Source organism: Carcharodon carcharias, chromosome 21 (assembly GCF_017639515.1).
Source record: "Carcharodon carcharias isolate sCarCar2 chromosome 21, sCarCar2.pri, whole genome shotgun sequence".
NCBI lineage: Eukaryota > Metazoa > Chordata > Chondrichthyes > Lamniformes > Lamnidae > Carcharodon > Carcharodon carcharias.
In genome coordinates, this window is record NC_054487.1 from 88,276,612 (window position 1) to 88,295,987 (window position 19,376).

The 19,376-nt window shown below is 47.3% G+C and overlaps 1 protein-coding gene across 1 annotated transcript in view; it reads right to left on the reverse strand.

Annotated features, from left to right (window-relative positions):
- Positions 1–19,376, reverse strand: part of nav3 (neuron navigator 3) — a 291,371-nt gene that overhangs the window by 35,237 nt on the left and 236,758 nt on the right. The window contains exons 20-22 of the mRNA XM_041216018.1: positions 18,069–18,193; positions 12,871–12,891; positions 8,888–9,054 (exon numbers count right to left, since the gene is read on the reverse strand). Coding sequence (XP_041071952.1) covers positions 8,888–9,054; positions 12,871–12,891; positions 18,069–18,193 — 313 coding nt within the window. The remainder of the gene's footprint in view (positions 1–8,887; positions 9,055–12,870; positions 12,892–18,068; positions 18,194–19,376) is intronic.

Sequence of the window (19,376 nt, forward strand, 5' to 3'; positions counted from 1 at the left end):
AAAGTATTAACAACATGAGTGACCGACATATGAGTGTTGTTAGAAATGACTGGCATAGATGGATGTTTGAGCAAAGGTATCAGCTGGCGTGGCGGATTAACACGTCAGTTTAGTATGAGAAGCAGGGATCTGCAAAGCTGCAAACGCTCTCAGGTCAGGTAACCAAAATAACTTGTGACAAATATATTTTTTCCAGTAAGCTCATATATCAAAAGCACAGCAACTTTCCAAATCGTTAATATTGTGATTTTAACACGCACAAACAATTTTTTTAAAAGCCTTTCTAGATAAAGAGAGATTGTTAAATTACTGGTGCCTTTGCCTGGATCAACTTGTCCTGTCATCAGGAAACTGAGGTGATGAAAACTGCTCAGTCCCTTCCAGATCTCCCACCCCCATCCCACCCCATTCAACATCCCATCTCCCACCCCCATCTCCCACCCCCATCCCACCCCCATCCCACCCCCATCTCCCACCCCCATCTCCCACCCCCATCTCCCACCCCCATCTCCCACCCCATCTCCCACCCCCATCCCACCCCATCCCACCCCCATCTCCCACCCCCATCCCACCCCATCCCACCCCCATCTCCCACCCCCATCCCACCCCATCCCACCCCCATCTCACCCCCATCCCACCCCCATCCCACCCCCATCCCACCCCATCCCACCCCCATCCCACCCCCATCTCACCCCCATCTCCCACCCCCATCTCCCACCCCCATCCCACCCCCATCCCACCCCCATCTCCCACCCCCATCTCCCACCCCCATCTCCCACCCCCATCTCCCACCCCCATCCCACCCCAGCCCACCCCCATCTCCCACCCCCATCCCACCCCATCCCACCCCCATCTCCCACCCCCATCCCACCCCATCCCACCCCCATCTCACCCCCATCCCACCCCCATCCCACCCCCATCCCACCCCATCCCACCCCATCCCACCCCCATCCCACCCCCATCCCACCCCCATCTCACCCCCATCTCACCCCCATCTCCCACCCCCATCTCCCACCCCCATCCCACCCCCATCCCACCCCCATCTCCCACCCCCATCTCCCACCCCCATCCCACCCCCATCTCCCACCCCCATCCCACCCCCATCTCCCACCCCCATCCCACCCCCATCCCACCCCCATCTCCCACCCCCATCCGACCCCCATCTCCCACCCCCATCCCACCCCCATCTCCCACCCCATTCAACATCCCATCTCCCACCCCCATCTCCCACACCCATCCCACCCCCATCTCCCACCCCCATCTCCCACCCCCATCCCACCCCCATCTCCCACCCCCATCCCACCCCCATCTCCCACCCCCATCCCACCCCCATCCCACCCCCATCTCCCACCCCCATCCCACCCCCATCCCACCCCCATCCCCCACCCCCATCTCCCACCCCCATCCCACCCCCATCCCACCCCCATCTCCCACCCCCATCCCCCACCCCCAACCCCCACCCCCATCCCACCCCCATCCCACCCCCATCTCCCACCCCCATCCCACCCCCATCTCCCACCCCCATCCCCCACCCCCATCCCACCCCCATCTCCCACCCCCATCCCACCCCCATCTCCCACCCCCATCCCACCCCATCCCACCCCCATCCCACCCCCATCCCACCCCCATCCCACCCCCATCTCCCACCCCCATCCCCCACCCCCATCCCACCCCCATCTCCCACCCCATTCAACATCCCATCTCCCACCCCCATCCCACCCCATCCCACCCCCATCTCACCCCCATCTCCCACCCCCATCTCCCACCCCCATCCCACCCCCATCTCCCACCCCCATTTCCCACCCCCATTTCCCACCCCCATCTCCCACCCCCATCCCACCCCCATCTCCCACCCCATCTCCCACCCCCATTCCACCCCCATCTCCCACCCCCATCCCACCCCCATCTCCCACCCCCATCTCCCACCCCCATCCCACCCCCATCTCCCACCCCCATCCCACCCCCATCTCCCACCCCCATCTCCCACCCCCATCCCACCCCCATCTCCCACCCCCATCCCACCCCCATCTCCCACCCCCATCCCACCCCCATCCCACCCCCATCCCACCCCATCCCACCCCCATCTCCCACCCCCATCCCACCCCCATCCCACCCCATCCCACCCCCATCTCCCACCCCCATCCCACCCCCATCCCACCCCCATCCCACCCCCATCTCCCACCCCCATCCCACCCCCATCTCCCACCCCCATCCCACCCCCATCTCCCACCCCCATCTCCCACCCCCATCCCACCCCCATCTCCCACCCCCATCTCCCACCCCCATCCCACCCCCATCTCCCACCCCCATCCCACCCCCATCTCCCACCCCCATCCCACCCCCATCTCCCACCCCCATCCCACCCCCATCTCCCACCCCCATCCCACCCCCATCTCCCACCCCCATCTCCCACCCCCATCCCACCCCCATCTCCCACCCCCATCCCACCCCCATCTCCCACCCCCATCTCCCACCCCCATCCCACCCCCATCCCCCACCCCCATCCCACCCCATCCCACCCCATCCAACATCCCATCTCCCACCCCCATCCCACCCCATCCCACCCCCATCTCCCACCCCCATCCCACCCCATCCAACATCCCATCTCCCACCCCCATCCCACCCCATCCCACCCCCATCTCCCACCCCCATCCCACCCCCATCTCCCACCCCCATCCCACCCCCATCTCCCACCCCCATCCCACCCCCATCTCCCACCCCCATCCCACCCCATCCCATCCAACACCCAACCTTTCCCCTGTCTCTCAGGGAACTGCTGGTGCGATAGAAGGTTCCAATCACTATACCCTGAGATGATGGGAACCTCCTGGGAAAAGGATGTACTGATGCGATTTATTCAATTCAAAACCTTTAAAATGTATTGTTCTCAGTCCCAGCCTAGCCAAGTAGTCATACTCTTGATTTTGAGTCAGGAGGTTGTGGATTGCAGCTGAACTCCGGAACTTGATCCCATCATCTAGGACCATCCTGTTGGAGTCCTACACTGTCAGAGGTGCTGTTTTTCGAATGAGATTTTAATTGGATCAGAGCTTGAATGTTTGCGCCCTTAAGCGAATGTAAAAGATTGAAGAGGAGCAGGGGAGCTCAACCTGTGCTGTGGTGAACAATATTTATCCCTCAGCCAACATCACTAAAAATCAGATCAACTGCTCATGACTGCACTGCTGATTGTGGGATCTTGCTGTGTGCAGGTTGGCTGCTGCTTTTCCTACTTTACAACAGTGATTATACTTCCAAAAAGGTCATGAAAGGCACAAGATAAATACAGAAAATGCTGGAAAAACTCAGCAGGTCTGACAACACCTGTGGGGAGAGAAACAGAGTTAATGTTTTGAGTCCATATGACTCTTCTTTAGCTCTGAAGGAGGGTCATACAGACTCGAAACGTTAACCCTATTTCTCTCTCCACAGATGCTGTCAGACCTGCTGAACTTTTCCAGCGTTTTCTGTTTTTATTTCAGATTTCCAGCATCTGCCTTATTTTGCTTCTATATTACAATATAAATACATGTCTTTTCTTTCACTTTACATCAAAGCCTCATTTCCCAGTTTATGTCAAGACTGCCACAGCGCTATCTCAAGGCTGTTCCTACAACATCAAGCCTAGCATTCATCCCTCAATCAAGACTAAAAATACAGTATCTGGTCCTTTGCTGTTTTGTGTGATCTTGCTGTGTCTGCCTAGCTATTGGGTCTATCTCAAAATCACTTTCACGACAAAAGCTCATACTTCAATGTTGAAAGGTTAACCGATGATAACTCCCTAACTGGTAGACTGAACAGGCAGTAAGCCAATGCATCCACTCACAACCTCTACTACATGCAGCACACAGCAATTTACCGGGACCTGTGCTGATAGATCACATGGCCATTTAGCTGTTTTCTTGTCACCCAGAGAGAGACGGGCTTGCTGCTATTGGGACTCGACAGAAACCTACTGCACAGACAGACAAGGAAATGAACACAGACAATGGCTTGATTACACTAAGAAAACAGATAAAAATTGGCAGCTAATAAAATGGAGCGAATGTTTACAGAAACATACAAATAGGTTTATCCCTGAGCAAATTTTAAACTGGGTGATCCCAATTACTTTTGGTGTGTGTGTGTGGTAACTGGAAACCTGCCATTAATATTCTAACTTAATTTGGAATTCCATTTTTCATCTGTGTTTTGTGATAAAGAGGGATTAAGTATCCACGTTTTAGCATTTGGAGGGATTAATTATCTGTGTATTTCCTGTGAATAAGTTTGGGACATCCCAAGCTCGTTAAAGGTGCTACAGAAATGCAATATCGTTCTTGGTGCTTTTGTTTTGTTGGGAAAAATGGTTAGAAAGTTTACACAAAGCAAGGTCACACAAAAAGCAAAGAGGGAAGTGACCACTTAATCTGGCTGGGTCATGTTGGCTGAGAGGTGGATGTTGACCAGGGCACCAGGGAGAACTAACCCCCACCCAGCCTCGCTCTTCCTGAAAAAAACTCACTGGCCTGTTGGATGTTAGCTGAGAGAGCAGACAAAGCCTTGGTTTAATGTCTCACCCAAAAGAGGGCCTCTCCATTAACACGGCACTCCGCACTCCATCATTACTGCACCGGTGTGTCAGTCTAGATTGTGTGCCCAAGTCTCTGGAGTGGAGAACGTGTTACCAAACAAGTAGCTGTGCAAGGAATTTAGTGCTTTCCATTAGAAAGGCAAAACCCTGACCAGTTTTTCACCTCATTTTCCAATCAATAGCTTTTATCCATCTTTCATGTGGGATTTGAGGGGTACACCCACCTCCATCCCAAAACCAATTTTGACCTTAAGATGGTGTCAGACCTGCTGAGTTTTTCCAAGTATTTTTATTTTTGTTCTAGATTTCCAGCATCTGCAGTATTTTGTTTTTGTCTATGTGCTTTGAGCTATTTACTCCAGTCTCACAACGATGACAGGCCACTTCTTTCTGATTAACATCTCCATCTCCACACGGTGCAACAGGGGTCAGAATGGGTCTACACTGAGGTGTGACTCAGTTGGCGGAACTCTCTTTATTTTTATTCATTCAAGGGATGTGGGCTTCACTGGCTGGGCCAGCATTTATTGCCCATCCTTAATTGCCCTTGAGAAGGTGGTGGTGAGCTGCCTTCTTGAGCCGCTGCAGTCCATGTGGTGTAGGTACACCCACAGTGCTGTTAGAGAGGGAGTTCCAGGATTTTGACCCAGCGACAGTGAAGGAACGGTGATATATTTCCAAGGATGGTGAGTGACTTGGAGGGGAACTTCCAAGTGGTGATGTTCCCATGTGTCTGCAGCCATGAATCCAAAGTCCCGATCCAGTCACTTGAACAAATAATCTAAGCTGACACTGACAGTGCAACACTACTGGGGTGCTGCACAATAGATGAAACATTAAACCTGCCCTCTCAGATGGATGCAAAAGATTTCATGGCCACTATATGAAGAAAAGCAAGAGTCCTCCTAACATCTTGTCAATCAACCACTGCCAACAGAAACAGAATAACTGGCTGTTAATCTCACTGTTGTTTCTGGGAGCTTGCTGTGCATTAGTTGGCTGCTGAATACAAGTGCAGGACAACAGAGACTATACCTCAGAGTAAGATGAGGTGGGAAGAAGTTTGTTTGAAGCACGAACACTCTCATTGACCTGTTGGGGAGAGTGGCCATTGCCTGCTGTAAATACAATGGAACGATGTGATACTTCACTGCATGTGGGAGTACCATGTGATGTTCTGAAGAGATGGGATAGGTTACTGTCTCTTTACCTTTAGGGTTGCCATCTCTGTTGGAATTTTATTTTTATTTATTGAAGGGACATGGGCTTCGCTGGCTGGGCCAGCATTTATTGCCCATCCCTAACTGCCCTTGAGAAGGTGGTGGTGAGCTGCCTTCTTGAACCGCTGCAGTCCATGTGGTGTAGGTACACCCACAGTGCTGTTAGGGAGGGGGTTCCAGGATTTTGACCCAGTGACAGTGACGGAATGGTGATATATTTCCAAGTCAGGATGCTGAGTAACTTGGAGGGGAACTTCCAGGTGGTGGTGTTCCCATCTACCCGCTGCCTTTGACCTTCTAGATGGTAGTGGTCATGGGTTTGGAAGGTGCTGTCTAAGGAGCCTTGGTGAATTTTTACAATGTGTCTTGTAGATGGTACACACTGCTGCTACTGTGCGTCAGTGGTGGAGGGAGAGAATGTTTGTAGATGGGGTGCCAGTCAAGCAGGCTGCTTTGTCCTGGATGGTATTGAGCTTCTTGAGTGTTGTTGGAACTGCACTCATCCAGGCAAGTGGAGAGTATTCCCTCACACTCCTGACTTGTGCCTTGCAGATGGTGGACAGGCTTTGGGGAGTAAGGAGGTGAGTTACTTGCCACAGGATTCCTAGCCTCTGACCTGCTCTTGTAGCCACAGTATCTAATGGCTAGTCCAGTTCAGTTTCAGGTCAATGATAACCCCCAGGATGTTGATAGTGGGGGATTCAGTGATGGTAATGCCATTGAACGTCAAAGGGCGATGGTTGGATTCTCTCTTGTTGGAGATGGTCATTGCCTGACACTTGTGTGGCATGAATGTTACTTGCCACTTATCAGTCCAAGCCTGGGTATTGTCCAGGGCCAGATTTTCACATTCATTGGTAGGTGCGTGCCCACTGACCCGAACGGGTATGAAATTGCGCAAGATGACGTTGGGTGAGTGCCCCGACATCATTTCACACCCGTGTGACATTTCGCTCAGTGGACACACGCAAAAACCAAAGAGCACCTGCTGACAATAAAGTGGGCAATTAAACCATTAACGGCCCAGTTGTCAGCAGCTTTTCATGGCGCGTCCAACCTTAAAGTTGGTGGACAGGCCAATCGGCCAGGCGGGCTTTACATCTTTGATGAAACCTAATCCCAGGCTAGGATGACATCTCTGGTGGGACTTAAAATATAAAGAAATATCCGGGGACAGTGTTTTTATGAGGTCTGCTCTCAGGTGCTTGATTGTGCTGCATGGACAATTTTGCAGCATTTTTGTGCTTTATTTTATTCTGTGGAGGTCTGTGTCTCTCTGAAGCATCTGTCTGCCTTCAGGGAGCTCAGTGGAAATGCTCACCAGCACCCACAGTGACATCAGCACCCACCCTCTTCTTGCCCCCAGCGGCAGCGCTGAGCCTCTCTCTGGGTGTGTTACACACTGGCTGCCCGTTAATTGGCCCAGCCAGTGTAAGGTCATGGTTGGGGGGCTGACCACAGGCAGATGTGAATTTTGTGTCCACTTCTGAGTCCACCGATCGCGTGTGCCTGATGAGTGCAAAATGTAGGTCCAGGTCTTGCTGCATTTGGACATGGGCTGCTTCAGTATCTGAGGAGTCACAAATGGTGCTGAACATTGTGCAGTCATCAGCGAACATCCCCACTTCTAAACTTATGATGGAAGGAAGGTCATTGATGAAGCAGCTGAAGATGGTTGGGCCGAGGACACTACCCTGAGGAACTCCTGCAGTGATGTCCTGGAACTGAGATGACTGACCTCCAGCAACCACAACCATCTTCCTTTGTGACGTTATTCCAGGAGGTTTTGTCACGTGACTTCCCACTCTAGTCCCTGAACACAGTGCACTGATTTCCCATCCCAACTGGAAAGCAAACAGAGCCCTCGCTGATTGGATAATTCTTGATTTTGTCCAAAAGCCATGCCCCCATGTCCCCCGCTCCACCCACATGTCCAATATGTTTTATACCTAATAAATTAAAGTGTTCCAAAAGTGATCATTTAACAGTTATTTTTTAAAACCCCGATGAGTTTTCTCCTCCTGGGTAGGGGTTGCAGACAGTGGCCGTTATTTAATGCAAGTGAAGGGTGTCTTGCCTACTGGTTGGTGAGCAGGTGGGAGACCTTCATCACTTCCTTTGATGAAGTCCTGCTGAGTTGAGTGTCGGACAGGTACATAGGTGGTCATTGTTGGGCCTTCCCCAGGATCCTGTCATCACCACCCCCCCTCCACCCCCACCCACCCACCCCCCCAACGCACCCACCCATCCACCAAGAGTTGCTGCCCAGTCAGAAGCTGACAGCTGTGCATTGCTTGGCTGTTGCCAGTAGCAGCAATGGCTGTTGCCAGTAATCTACCCAGGAACAAGCCTAGGATCACTATAGGTCCAGGGCCACAGGTGAGTGAGGGCAGGAGCGGGGGGTCATGGTGGGTCTATAGGGGTCAGCAGCAATGCCTGGAAGATGACTCTCAAAGGCCCACCTCACTTCGCCATGTCAATCAGGCACTGAGTGCCTTTGAATGAGGGACATCCCCACCCCACCCCACCCCACTACCCCTGGGAGACTGAAAGGGTTTGCTTCCCAATGGCTTGTGCCCCACTTGCCACTGGGCAAATACTACTAGTCACCCACTTAAGGGCCTCAATTGGTGGCTGGGCAGGAAGGCCATCCATAATCCTTCCCATCCCTGACTTAATTGGGATGGAGGTGGGAAGGCAGCAGGGACACCACCCCCGCCCCCCCCCCAACCCCCCCACGCCCCACCACCCACCCCCCCCCCCCCCCACAACCCCCAGCACCTTTCCACATGATGAAGTGCCCCTCCACCTCCAGACTCACCCCCGGGGATGGGGGTGAGGGGAGGGCATTAAATTCCAACCAGTGTCCTGGAGATTCATCTTTCATTGCTGGAGACTCTGGAGAAATCCTGAAGAATTGGCAGCCCTATTTAAGAACCATCCCCTCCCATATCTCAATTACAGCAGGGAGTCACATATAAGGAAAATGATTGCTAGGATGTGTGGGGCAGAGTTTACACCTTTCTAAACCTTGTTCAGGATATTTGAATCACACATTTATCTCACACTCACGATCTTTCTAAACACTTACGCAGATGCTGACTGTGATGGTTTCAGGGATCCAGGGTCTGTTGAATCTTGAAGTGATTTGGGTGATGATGGAAGTGAGGAATCGGTGATTTCTTCAATGTCTGAGTGTGAGAGATTAGGTTTGGATGACTTCTTTTTACCAAAAGCTTGCTTGAATGAGCTTCTCAACTGGAAAGGAAAATATCAAAAGCTGAAGGACTTCCTTCATTAACGTGTACCAAAACATTCCTTCCTGACAGCTTAAACAATAAATCTGTGTAACTTATTTAACACTACAGTGCCTCAGAGTGAGAGCTTACTGAACACAGGTCATACACAGAGGCAACACTACCTTCAAAATGCAATAGTCCAAAATTTTAGAATGTATTCATTTTTTTCAAAAGCATCATTTTGTAGCTTGTAATTTGTAAAAAGACAAAACAGATAATTACATGGGGTCACCAACATGATGTGAAACACAGGGTTATTCTCAAGCACTGTAGTTTTAAAGGAATAGTCGTGATATTAAATGCAACATTGCATTAGTTGCGCTGATAAAGTCGCCCCCTCCAGCAGCAGGCACACATTGGGTAAGGGTGTAGCTGATTGTCCCTCAGCGCACAGTCCATTCCGAGTTAGAGGCTGAGGGAAAGGTAGCCCCGATTGCAAACAGGAGAACATGACCTCATTCGAAGCGTGTAACGTTTCAACCGCATAATGTCATCTTATGTTAGTGCATGAGACAGAGCAGAGTTTATTCTTAAATAAGAAAATAGTTTTAGGGTTTCGGCAAGAGATGGGAGGTTGGGGGAGGAAGCGATGTGTGGAAGAACTTTTTTCACAGCGAGCATAACTCGCTGCCCTCGAGGGTGGTGGAAGCGGGAATGACTAATGATCTCAAAAAGAAGTTGGACCGTCACTCGTAGGGGCTGTGAAGTTATTTAAACCTCCAGCCTTTTAAACATTGAAAAAAAATGGCTGCCAGTGTCAGTGACAGGGAAAAGTAACCCTCTGTTCTTGCAGTTACAATAGTTGTTTGCTTACATTTCCTTAAGGGCTCTTTATGGCTGTTTTCTGTAAACTATAGTTATCTCAGCAGGTTGGGAATTTGAAATTAATTGCCCCAGCGAATTGTGACTGGCAGCTGAATTTCTAACGCCCAGTCCCAGCTCCAGAGACTGGGCAGTGGGAGTAAAAAGTCAAAAATCACCCCAGAGAGGTCAACCCCTGTCTGCCACCTTGTATGAATGCAGCATTGCTGTATATGTTGCCATTTATACCAGTTAATTGGGAAGCAATAAAGGATGGTTATTACAGATTCTTCATTACTGACCAACTCCTTCTGCTTTTTACAACTGAATTTAATGAGACAGCACTTTTCATACAACCCTGTTGTTTTATTTGAACACATCCTAATGAACTCAGATTTACTCCCAAAGGGTTTAACATTTGTATACTCCTGCTGAGGAGCAGTTCCCACAGGGAGCGATGGTCAGGGCATCATTAGCTCACACACCCTCATTTTAAATAAAATGGATCCCTTTAAAAAAAACAGTAATATTTCATGGAAAGCACATCAAGGAAGCAGCATCAGTTTACAATCTGTTTCACAATGTCACAGCTAAAGATTCAAGTGCTAACTTACTGTAAATTTACCGCACATTATGTGCAAGAACAGCTAGGAAATGGTCTTAGTGATGGAAGGCTATGTCTCCTCATTCTTGATCTCCCACCAGCACTAATAGGTTGTCTGCATCTGGCCTATCTTATTCAAAATTCATCAGCATGATACAGGACTTCAAGGATTAAATTATAAGGGCATTTTGTAAGCATGGTTTGTATTTCCTTGAGTTTAGAAGACTGAGGAATGTTTAAAGTGATTTAATAGGGTCGATGTGGAGAAACTACTTCCTCGTGAAGGAATCAAGAACAAGGAAGCATAACATTAGTATCAGAGCAAGACCATTCAGGGAGACTTCTTCACACTATATTTGACACAGGCAGGAACTATCAGCTATGAAGTGCATGCTGGGACTCAGTAACAATTTGCCTGTATCAAAATACGATTGTACTTTGCTTGTTCTTGAGTTGGATGGTGTCTATAGGTCATCCATCTGAAATGTTGGGCTGGATTTTTGGGATAACTCTGGTGGGAAGGTCCCAATTCTGTGGTTCCCGACCCCATTCCCAGGCTGTGCAATTTTTGGGAATACCTTTAAAGGATACGGGCTGCTTTCTGCATCCAGTACTCCCAGCCTGGCCAGCTCCATCACGGATTTAGGTATCTCCTACTCCTCTGCAATTTTCATGGAGTCGGGCCAGGTTTTTGAAGAGTCATGGTTCATGGCCCCTTAGAGGAGCTGTGAACCCCAGTCTGCCTGAGGGACCTTTTAAAAGGTAAGTTCAAAAGGTCCCCTCATGCCTCCACGCCCAACTCTGGCACTTCCATGCTGATTGGCCCACTGTACTCTTGATAGAATCAATGAACATCACAGTGTAAAGTGGAATGTGTAAAAAAAATAAGCTTTGAAAAAAATGTGATCCTTTGATCAGTTACCCTTATACATGAAAAAAGGTCCTGAAAAGCCAATAAAAGTGTTAATCATCCAGGTCCACTAATGTTTCAAAAACTACAAACCACAAATACCTGAAACCACTTACTTATGTCAACAAACACTGAGAAATTGACCTCAGTGATCAGAGAGCCTGAGCTGTCAATCAAACAATGTTTCCTTTGGGAAGCAGGTATTCTGTTATTTTAATAGATGTCTGGGCTTTCAGCCAAGGGTACATTATGTGGCTTGGCTGAAAACCAGACATCTATTAGAATAAAAGAGCACCTGCTCCTCAGAGGAAATATTGTTTGATTGACAGCTCAGGCTCTCTGATCTCTGCAGCCCATTTGTTGACAAAAGTAAGTGGTTTCAAGTGTTTACAGCTTTCGAAACTTCAAAGGGCCCGAATGATTGACATTTTTATTAGCTTGCCCAGACCTTATTTTTGAGTACAGGGAAAAGTGACCAAAGGATTACATTGTTTTCATACATTCCACTTTACACTGTGGTGTTCATTGGTTCTAAAAAGTGTAGAGTGGGCCAATGGGCATAGGAGAGCCAGAGCTTGGGATAGGGGGCATGAGGAGGACATAGGGGCTGGGTGGAAGGGCAGAGTGTGGCATAGGGGTCATGAGGTGGCATGGATGGAGCTATGGGGCTTGACATGTGTTTGGAAGGTGAAGGGGGTGTGAGGGCTGAGAGCTGGTGGGCCTTTGTGGTTTTTTTTAACACTGGACAAAGTCCCACATCATCCAGGTGGACTTTTTAAACAGCCCGCCTTGGCACCCAGCAGCCCCTGTGGCCGCCTCCACACTTCTTCCTGGGTCAGTGGACCTGACTGCAGCTCACATCCGTCCCCACCCCAGCAATGTAGGTCCTGCCTCGGCCGACACTTCCTCCCGAGGTGGGTAAGCTGAGCTGGGAACATTTCTGACTACCGCTACCCAGGCCATTAACTCTGTTACTCTCTCCACAGACATGGCTAAACCCTGTTGAATACTTCCGGCATTTTCTGATTTTCCTCGTGTTTTTGTTTCCAGTGCATTTTAATAGGATGCAAAATATTGAGGAAGCATGAGGTTTTTTGCTCAAATTAAACTTGACATGTTCTCGGACGCAATTTTGAATCTGTTGTTACTGAAATGGTGATTGGTGGCTGTTTTAAAGGTGGACGTTTTAATTGGTGGAAATGTAGAAGGGATGCAAACATGGCAAAAGGAACACAGCTGGACTTGTATTGAAACCAGTCAACCAAGCCCTTCAGCTCATTGCAGCCAGCGGGAGCAGGCTAAGAGAGAAAGGAGGGGTCAATGGAGGAGACAACGCAAAGCAAGAAAAGCCATTCTTCCACTCAATTAAGCGTCATTACTGTTGGAATGTGGGCAACCCATGCTGTTGTATAACGTCGCTTAACCATTACATGCTCAGTCAAAGTACACCGCATATTCACCTGGCTTCCTTTACTGTTCACCTTATAGTTGTAATGGAAAAAGGAGGAATTAAAAGTCAGAAAATACAAAAAAATACTTAAAACTTAAAAAAGGAAAATTGCTGACCGCTGTATCAGGTGTATAGAATTTCTAGGATTTAATATCTAAGAATTTTCATGGAATGAGAATTACTGCACAGTTTTAACAGCAAAGAGAAAGGTTACTTGTGCATCTTTCTACCTTAGAGAAATGGTTCTTTGCACAATTTCTCTAAGAACTTACCTGCAAAGCAAATATCCTATAGAAGCAGCTGGGATTTTCCAGTACAGAGGGAGGCCATTCAGCCCACTGTGCTTGTTTCAGTTCTAGCCCTTCAAATGGAGCTATCTATTCCGACCTCCTCACCAATTCCTTTATCTATATTTCTATGGCTTTCCCTGGCCTTGCAGCCTTCTCTCCCTCCGGCATCCCGACAGCCAAGTCTGCACCTACAAGGACTAAGTTTCAGGATTATGGAGAAATCGCAGAGGATGTGGGACCAATTGGATATCTCTAGTAAAGAGTCAGCGCTGGCATGATGGGCCAAATGGCCTCCTTCTGTGCTATAAGGTTCCATGATTCTATGATCCCCCTGTTTCTTAAGTTTGGCATTCACTGCTGGGAAGCAGTTGTCCAGGTGCAGCCTCCAGAATTCCCTCTCCCATGTCCTGACCTTTCAAAGCCTTCTCCAATCTCACCTTTTCAAGCCTCTTCTCAGTTAACTCCCCTACCATCCCTCAGTCTGCTCTAACCTCTGTTAAACTACTTGGGACATTTTAAAGAAATGTTTTGTATTTATACAGCTGCTTTCATGGCCGTAGGACATCCTAAAGTGATATTTTCCGGAGTTTAGAAGAATGGAAGGTGATTTTATTGAAATACATAAAATTCTAATACGAGGGTTTGACAGGGTGGATGCAGAGAAGTTGTTTCTCCTCTTACTGGGAGAGGCAGTAAGGATAACTTAGGGTTCATAAGTGAACCCACAGCCAACGCTGACATCTCACTTAAACCCCACCATCCACAAGAAAGGACCATCTTTGACACAAGGGATTAGCAATGGAGATATCCAAATCTCTGGAATGGGACTTGAACCCATAATCTTCTGACTCAGAAATAAAGGTGCTACCCACTGAACCACAGGGAACCCAACTAACGGTAGTGTACACATGAAAGTTGTTTTTATTGATGAGCAACATTTAAAAGAGAAACAGACAAGCTTCCCCACTTTGGGAAGTGCATATTGGTTCAGCCTCAACAGAAATATTGCATCCGGTTCTGGGCACCACACTTTAGGAAGGATGTCAATGAATGCTTTAGAGAGGGGGCAGAAAAGATTCATGAGAATGATTCCAGGGATGATGAACTTCAATAGCCCAGATAAGTTGAAAAAATTGGGACTGTTTTCCTTGGAGAAGTGAAGGTTGAGAGGAGAATTGATAGACGTATTCGAAATCATGAGGTGTCTGGACAGAGCAGATAGGGAGAAATTGCTCCCATTGGTGGAAGGATCGAGAACCAGAGGGCACAGATTTAAGGTGATTGGCAAAAGTAGTAATGGAAACATGAGGGTAAACTTTTTCACGCAGTTAGTAGTGAGGATCTGGAATGTACTGTCTGAAAGTGTGGTGGAGGCAGGTTCAATAGAGGCACTCAAGAGGGAATTGGATTATCAACTGAAAAGGAAGAACGTGCTGGGCTATGAGGAGAAGACGGGAGGATGGCACGAGGTGAGTTGCTCAGTTGGACAGCTGGCACAGACACAACAGGCCAAATGGCCTCCTTCTGTGCTGTAACAATTCTGTGATTCTGTGTAGTCCAGGAGTTCTCTGTTAGAATGAAGTTCTCCATCTATCATTGTTACTGTTGTTCCAATGTGGTGTGGAATGAATGTTAATAGATGGGAAATAAGATCACGTATAGGGCAAGACATCTTCACACATTTCACTACAGCTTGGCTATAATTTTCTGTACCTGTACCATCAGGAAAAGGGATTGAATCATTGGGATTACAAGAGGCCATTCAGTCCATCATATCTATGTTAGAACCAAATTTTCAATAGTAGGTATCTACTCCAATTCCATTTCCTCCTCTTTCTCCATATATTTCCTTTTTGAATACTCATACGGTGCCCTTGTATATAATGCCACCATCTCTGTCTCAAAAACCGTTTGTGGTAAAGCTCTGCCTGCTCTAATAACAAGCTACATGAACAAAACCCTCTAACCTTTATCCTTGTTCTCCTGCTGATAACCTCAGTCCACCCACTTCATGGTTCATTCAGCAACCAATCAGAATCATATAATTTTGAAAACCTCTTTTAAATCTCCATTTAGCCTTTTTGTAGCCATATACCAGCCTAAAGATTTGCAACCCATCCTTCATTACTGTAACCTCATTTCTATTACCACATTAATAAGTGTTTTCTCTCTCCGTGGTTTTAAATCAATGATATAAAAGGACGCACAAAGTGCATGTGATAGACCAACTGGGGCCTAATCAATGTCTTCACCAAAGGCTGGTCAGCTGATCATTGGCTGCAGCTGAAAACCTTTATCAGGGACAAACAAACTTCCATTTGGAAAGGTGTGTGTTAATGGAGGAGAGCCAGCACGGATTTGTGAAAGGCAAATCAAGCTTGACTGAATTCAGAGAATACTGATCAAGTTAATGCAGTAGATGTTACATATATGGACTTTCAAAAGATATTTGACAAAGTACCAAGGTAAAGTATTGTTACAAGGATGAGTTGTTGGAATCTGGAATGTTCTACCTGCAAAGGCAGTGGGAGTTAAGAATATAAAAAAAGTTAGAAATAGGAAAAGGAGTAGGTCACCCAGCCCCTTGAGTCTACTCTGTCAACCAATAAGATGTTGGCTGAATGGACTGTGGCCCTAACTCCACTTTCCTGCCTATCCCCCATAAGCTTCAACTTACTTGTAGATCAAAAATCTGTCCATCTCAACCTTGAAAATATTAAATGACCCAGCCTCCACTATTCTCTAGGGGAGATTGTGTTAGGAAATGGAGTTTAAGTAAGTCATATTTGTATTTGTAGGTGTTAGGAATGAGTTTTAGCTTTAAAGTTTAAGCTTGATTTGTATTTCTGTATCTATGTATTAAGAAGAGGTCAAGTTGAGTTTTAGTTTCACTTTAAAGGGTGCCTGCATTTCTAATGAGATTTTACGACCGTAAGAGAAGTTAAGCAAACACAAGAGTAGAAAATAACTGGGCTGTTGCCTAGCAACAGGGGTCCAGAGAGACAGGTCCCTCCCACAGGCACACACACACAAAAAACAAGAAACAGCAGTTTTTGGGTTCTGTTTTGAAGACAGCTGCCAGGCAGAAGCAGCCTAGAAGGCTCAGATAGCCAGTTCCAAGCTAAGGTTGGTTGGAAGTAGCTGTAAGAGAGATAATGGAGCAAAAAGGACTGTAAGTCTCAAGCTAAAGAAGAAAGTCCCCAAGTCCAGGGGAGTGGAACAGAGGAATGTCCCAAGCAGACCTTCTAGTCAAAGGAAGGACAGGAACCTCTAAAATGTCCTGCTAAGTGCAGGAAAAGGGGCAACTTAATAGAAATGTTCAAAATCACAAAGTGTCTAGATCGAATAAATAAGAAGAAATTGTTTTACTGGAAGGGGGTTTGGTAACCACAGGTTTAAAATAAATAGCAGAAGAAGCAGGGGGGAGTAACGATGATGTAGAATGCACTGCCTGAAAGGGCAGTGGAAATACCCCAACTGGGTGTTTCGTTAGGCTGCTTCAGAGAGTCAACTAGACAACGTGTGAGACCTCAGGCACCTATACATACATCAGACTAGGATAGGATGGGATTTCCTCTTTGCTGAAGGGCATTTGTGAATTAGTCAATGATCAGGCAACTTTCCTAATCACCTTTTCTGATGCCAAGGTCAACAATTACCAAATTTATTGAATTCAGCCTGACAACTTTCCACATTTGAATCTAAAGCTGGATTTTCTGGGTCTCGCTCTCCTCACTAAAATGTCTTTCCAGGAGAGGAACAGTTGCTTTGCAACCGTTTTTTAATTCATTCATGGAATGTGGGCATCAGTGGCTAGGCCAGCATTTATTGCCTATTTCTAATTGCCCTTGTTCAGAGGGCATTTAAGAGTCAACCACATTGCTGTGGGTCTGGAGTCACATGTAGGCCAGACCAGGCAAGGATGGCAGATTTCCTTCCTTAAAGGACTTTAGTGAACCAGATGGGTTTTTATGACAATCGACAATGGTTTCATGGTCATCATGAGACTCATAATTCCAAATTTTTATTGAATTCAAATCCCACCATCTGCCGTGATGGGATTCAAACTAAAGTCCCCAGAGCATTACCTTGTGTCTCTGGGCTACTAGTCCAGCAATGATATCACAATGGCAAAGGCCATTAATAAGGACTGGAGACAGGACTTCTGCCCCTCAGGAACAAGAATTGCCCACTTAGGGGCCTAAATTGGTCCACTGGAGGGCTGGCTGCCCAATACCCCCCTCCCCCACTGCTGGTGTAATTGCAGTGACGGGGGAGGGGGAAGGGGAGGGGGGGCGGGGCACGGGTGGGGGTAGGTGGCGGGCAGACTACCTGCTGGATTTAATGTGTCCTGCTGCCGGCAGGGGAGTATTAAACCCAGCCCATATGATCTTTAGGGTTAGTAGTCCATTGGTGGACCAGACTGCTCCCTATATTATAATAGTGATTGCACATCAAAAGATACTTTATTGGCAGTAAAGCATTCTGAAGTCATGACAGGTACTAGGGAAGTGCGAAAACCACTAGGCTACTGTCAATTACCCATCGATCAAAGTTACACTTATAATAAATATGGTCAGAAGGCAGTCTATAGGAATGAACAATTCCTTTCCTGACATCTTAAACTTAAACGATGATTGTCAACAGCAAAGGCAGCTGACTATGACCAACCTTGGTTTATTTTTGATGCAGTGTTAATGAACTCCTATCTAAAGAGAAATGAACAAAAACCACTCAAAGCAAATAAGTTTCACTCATTCTTCAACAATCTAGTAACCGTTTGTCTTTTTGAACAAATTGATATGTTGCTATTTTAGTTTGTCAAATTTTGAGCACGTATGAAGTTTGGAAAACTCTTCAAACAGCTGTGCACCCAAACCGTTCATTACAAATTTATACCATAAATAATCAAACCTACCCAACTCTGTTTCTTCTTCTTTTTCTTTGAATCGATATCGTTTGCGCTCCCGATACTAGAATGGCTGGTCGCACTGTTGATACTTGAAACACTGTCTGATGAATGTTGTCTTTTAATCCGCATATCTACCAAGATAAAAGATTGACATGCTGAGCGCTGAGGGAGTTTGTATTATTGATAAACTGAGGGTAGGGGAGAAGGAGGGCATCAGCATAGTTTGACAGGATAAAGTCAGGAAGGGTCTTCAGTGCGTGGAATTCTCTTGCCCACAAAGTAGTGGAGGCTGGGGGTGGGGGTGGGGGTGGGGGGGGTGGATTTTCTCATTCCGTCTGCTGCAGGACTGGGAATTCCCACCCAAAGTTCAAATGTTCCGTCCCTCCCACGATGATTCCCACGGTGGGCAGGGCCCAGAAAATCCCATCCTGGGTCTTTGAATTTATTCAAGGCAGAGTTAGATAGATTTTTGATAGATAAGGGAGTAACGGGTTATTGGGGGCAGACAGGAAAACAGAGCTGAGACCACACCCAGATCAACCACGAATTTACTGAATGGTGCAGCTGGCTCAAAGGGCCAAGTGACCTATTCCTGCTCTATGTCCCTAAATATTTATCGTGTGATATTCAGCTGTGGCTGTAAAGGCCTAGGAGGAAGAGGAGGCTGAAGGAGGTGAGGATTTACACAGGCTTGGTGGTTCTAGTAAAACAATACCTATGGGAGGATGTGACTGAGTTTTCATTTCAACAAAGTTTGATAGGACAAAAAGTGTGCAGGATGACATACTTTCACCTTAACAGAAACTAGAGAGAAAAACTCAAAGGACCACTAATCATTGTAGGGACTGGGATAGCTCAGTTGTTTAAATGGCTAGCATACGATTCAAAATAACACCAACAGCACGGGTTCAGTTCCTGTTCCAACAGAGGTCGGCTTGGGACCTGACCCCTCGCCTGGCCCCTGAGAGTGGACCATCACTGACAACATTGGCCAAGAAAATGGCTCAGGATGAAACATCAGCAATGAGCCAAAGGGATTGGACAGAGCGTACATACATACATACATACATACATGAATGAATGAGCAAATTTTTGTACTTTAAAAGCAAAATACTGCAGATGATGTAAACCTGAAGTAAAAGTAAAAACTTCTAGAAATACTCAGCAGGTCAGGCTGCACCTGTGGAAAGAGAAACAGAGTTAACATTTAAAGCTTATTGACCTGAAATGTTAACTAATAATTATAGTTTTGGGTTCCACATTCTGGACCATAGAGTAGACAACTAAAGAATTCATGGTAAATTTATTTAATTG